The 4,608-nt window shown below is 35.2% G+C and overlaps 1 protein-coding gene across 1 annotated transcript; it reads left to right on the forward strand.

Moving 5' to 3' along the window:
• LOC104739880 (hsp70-Hsp90 organizing protein 2-like) lies at positions 2,292-4,580 on the forward strand. The gene is made up of 7 exons (XM_010460356.2): positions 2,292-2,887; positions 3,032-3,320; positions 3,440-3,525; positions 3,627-3,850; positions 3,935-4,001; positions 4,105-4,164; positions 4,334-4,580. The coding sequence occupies exons 1-7, from the start codon at positions 2,372-2,374 to the stop codon at positions 4,445-4,447; spliced, it is 1,356 nt and encodes a 451-aa protein (XP_010458658.1). The 5' UTR covers positions 2,292-2,371; the 3' UTR covers positions 4,448-4,580.

The raw sequence follows: 4,608 nt of genomic DNA on the forward strand, positions 1-4,608 counted from the left end.
AAGTAATTATATTCATTATATTTTTTATTTGTAGGAACGATTTTGGAACATCATCAGCAAGCATATGGTTTATATATATGATATTTTTTGTCAACATATACGCATCTGAAATTTAAGGAAATAAATGAATTTATCTTTTGAGTTGACTGTATCAGTATGTATGACTGTAAAAGTCAACCATTTTGCAAAAACAATATGCACACCGACCCTCATGATTTCACAGTTGGCCAGCTCAAGGCGTGTGTCTAATTATTAGAAGTTACATTTATTATTTTTTTCGTTTAGTATATGCTTTTGAAAATGTAAGATGTAAATGGAAATGGGCGATATGATTGCATTTGGTTTATATGTCTTCTTCGGAACAATAATACGAATTATAGTAGTAATCATAAGATAAAGAAAATGAACACAAATTAAAAGAGACTCATATTAGAATAAAGAGGGTACCAAAAAGATTAAGAAAATAAAATATATAAAAAAAAAAGAGTAAGAAAATATGTTTCTAGATCTAATTGAGCATGATGAGTCTATATACACACCGACATTGATTTATGTTCTAGTTAAGTGTATTGAAAATAAAGAAGCCTTGATTTTGCAATTTAGGCTATGGAAGGAAATTGTTTTTAAATTGTTTTTTTTGTCTTATTTTTTTCATTTTGGATTTTTGGTTTTTTTTGATAAACTCTATCGACTGATCCGGTCAACTTCGGTAGAAACGCATCAAAGTGCTTCAGAGTGGACTATTCCCCAAAAGGCCACCACACTCTCTATCCCGATTTTTGGTTTTAAGCTATATATATATATCAAAAATAGCAAAATTTACACCTTCCGTTCTCGCATTCCTAATTAACAGTCCACATGCCTATTTTACGAACAAACTATTAATTTTCCTTTCTTGAAGAGAACTACATACAGTACATAATAGTATACAACAATTGGATGATTATGTTCAAAATTCATTCCATTCTAAAAAGAAAGAAAAGACAAATCAAGCAAAGTGGAAAAAGGTGTAAATGTTTTTAGCTTCACCGCTCTCGTGCTGATCGTCGTGTTAAAGCTCGATAGGTAATCTGCACCATGATATATGAATCTCACCAAATATGTTTTTGAATCTTCTAAAAAAACATACTTTTAAAAAACAAAATTTGATTAAACTATATATTCGAAAAGCATTGAATTTGAATGTTTCTTTCTCATCAATAACTAGCTAACCCCATCAGAATTGAAATACCAAACAAAAAGACTTTAATATCTCATAATACTACTGGTTTACATGTGTCCTAGTTCTAGAATTTGGCAAGCGGCCAGACAAACGTCGATTATTAAGAAATGCATTAAAAACATTAAAAACAAAAAAAAAGATTAAGAAATGCATTAAAAACATTAAAAACAAAAAAAAGATTAAGAAATGCATCGCAAGGATTCACATATATCATAATGTATACACCAGATACATACTCTAAATGCATGCTAATGAAAACGAAAATCACATGCATACTCCAAATGCATGCTAATGAATAATGTCGAACTTAACAAAAAGAAATCATCACAAAAGTGATGAATCTAAATTACATTTACACCTTTTTCCCGTTTTGCTTTGTATTTCGGTAAAATGTGATAACAGACGATCATTTAGTCATCAGCATGCATGTAGAGTATATGCATCTGATTTTCGTTTTCAATATTTTATGCGATTGACGACTTTGGTCGGCTTTGGGAGATGTTCTCGGTGTTCTTTATTTCTCTCTTTGTATGTATATATAGTATGTGTTTGACAAAAAAGAAAAAAGGTATATATATTCCTATGAGTTTGGATCCAAAACGAGGGATATATCATACTGTATTATACGTCTTATGACCATTTCAATGTCACAATGACTATATATCCCAAGTCAACTTGAAAAAGCAAAGTGAAATTTGATTTTATCACGGTTTTGCTTAATTACGCTTAATAATTAGTCTCTTCAACATCTTTTCTTTGATAAGCTTGGTCAATAAGCTCAAGATGTATCAGTTCAAGAGCTTTTACTACGAAATTGAAAAGCGAATTAAAAAAAAATCGAACCGGAGAAATGAAACTCTAAACAATTGAACCGGAAACTAAATCGTATGGGTCAACTAATAACCGGAGTCTCCACAACAACATAAGAAAACGACACCGTTTCTCAGCAATGTCACACAATTAAACGCAACGAGGATAGTAGTAAACCCGGATATAACAAACTCTAGTCTCATACCCAAACAGTCCCCAGTTTCCTCCAAAAACAAGAAGAGTCTTTGTATAATAAAGCTATTTCCCAGTTCTCTCTCTCTCTGTCTTTCTTTCCCAAGAAAGCTCCAAAGAGAGAGTGATCTCAGATTCAATTCAACCATGGCGGAAGAAGCTAAAGCTAAAGGAAACGCTTCTTTCTCTTCCGGTGACTTCACCTCCGCTATACTTCACTTCACGGAAGCCATCGATCTTTCTCCAACCGATCACGTCCTCTACTCTAACCGTTCCGCTGCTCACGCTTCACTTCACCAGTACGCCAATGCTCTCTCCGACGCGTATGAGACAATTAAACTCAAACCTCACTGGCCTAAAGGTTACAGCCGTTTCGGAGCTGCTCTCCTAGGGTTAAACCAGTTCGATTTGGCTGTAACGGCTTACAAGAATGGTTTAGATATCAATCCGACGAACGAGGAGTTGAAATCGGGATTGGCTGATGCGGAGGCGTCTGTTTACAAGAAAGAGAGAGCCAAAAAGGAGAACGAGCTTGGGAATGCTGCGTACACGAAGAAAGAATTCGCAGTTGCCATTGAGCATTATTGTAAAGCCATTGAGATTGATGATGTAGATATCTCATATATCACAAATCGTGCTGCTGTTTATCTTGAATTGGGAGAGGTATAAATTTTTCATATGTATAGTGCTCTTTTTTTTTTTTGTTCTTTTCTTTTACGTTGATGATGATAGGGCTAGAATGATGATTTTGCTTTGGTATTGAGGGACAATGGATTGGTGATTAGTTTTAAAATGTTTTGATTTCAGTACAATGAGTGCATTAAGGATTGTGATGAGGCAGTGGAAAGGGGTAGAGATCTTAGTACAGATTACAAGATGGTAGCTAAAGCTTTGACTAGGAAAGGGACTGCTTTGACCAAGATGGTGAATTGCTCGAAAGATTATGAACCTGCTATTGAAGCTTTCCAGAAAGCTCTTACAGAGCATCGAAACTCTGATACATTGGAGAGACTGAAAGAGGCAGAACGAGCTAAGAAAGACTGGGAGCTGAAGGAGTATTTCGATCCCAAGATCGGTGATGAAGAGCGTGAAAAAGGTGTTTGATTTTTGAAACTTATTTTGTCAGTGTGGGGAAAGAAAGCTTATAGTAGAGCTGCGAAAGCAAGAAAGAGTTAGCATTTTTTACTGCTGCTGATATGGTGCTTTTTAATACAGGTAATGATTTTTTCAAGGAGCAGAAGTATCCTGATGCTATTAAACATTACACTGAAGCAATCAAAAGGAACCCGAAAGACCCAGAAGTAAGGCCATTTCATCTTTCCATATGTACTCAAGTTCTTCTACTATGATTCTTTATTTTGACTGTTTGAGTAACTTTCTACTTTTTTTGCACTCTTGTTAGGCATATAGCAACCGAGCTGCGTGTTACACTAAGCTAGGTGCAATGCCTGATGGACAAAACGATGCAGAAAAGTGTATTGAGATTGATCCAACCTTCTCTAAAGGATACAGCAGAAAAGCTACAGTTCAATTCTTCTTGAAGGAGTATAACGATGCGATGAAAACATACCAAGAGGGTCTCAAGCATGATCCGCATAATCAGGAACTTCTCGACGGTATTAGTAGGTAATATTCACAGATACACAGAGATTATTAACTTTCTATCTGTTGCCATAAATTTGCTAAATGTTGTTCAAATCTGTTCTCCAGATGTGTACAAGAGATTAACAAGGCTAGTCGAGGTGATCTTACCCCTGTAGAATTGAAAGAGAGACAGGTTACATTCTGATACTTCTCATGTATTATTTTTCCCCCATTCGTGGTTAAAAGAAAACCCGGGAAACAAACTTGGAATTCTCCTTTTCTTTTCTTTTGTGTAGGCCAAGGGGATGCAAGACCCAGAAATCCAGAACATCCTCACAGATCCTGTAATGAGACAGGTAAAGCAACAAACTCTGTCTTCCGACACCTAAATTGTGAATGTCTGATGCAACTCTCTGTTCTGATATGTCTAGATAGATCTGAGTATCTGAATTTGTCTTTAGGGTATTGGTTCGAGTCTGCATGTTAGTATGCCTCTGAACAATGTAAATCCTTTTTTCCAAACAGGTACTGACCGATCTTCAAGAGAACCTGATCGCAGCACAGAGACATATGCAAAATCCAATGGTTATGAACAAGATTCAAAAACTTATTAGCGCTGGGATCGTCCAGATGAAATAGACTGACTCAGGATAGCTGAACCATTGAAAATATCCGTTTTTGTACATTCATTTGTTGCTCTTATTATATCTTTGCAATGTGCAACAATTCCAAATTAGTAAAATTGCAATCATATTTTCAAACTGTTCTGATATAATATCTACTGCGATCCTTCATTTTTT

Source organism: Camelina sativa, chromosome 14, assembly GCF_000633955.1.
Source record: "Camelina sativa cultivar DH55 chromosome 14, Cs, whole genome shotgun sequence".
In the NCBI taxonomy this organism is placed as follows: Eukaryota; Viridiplantae; Streptophyta; class Magnoliopsida; order Brassicales; family Brassicaceae; genus Camelina; species Camelina sativa.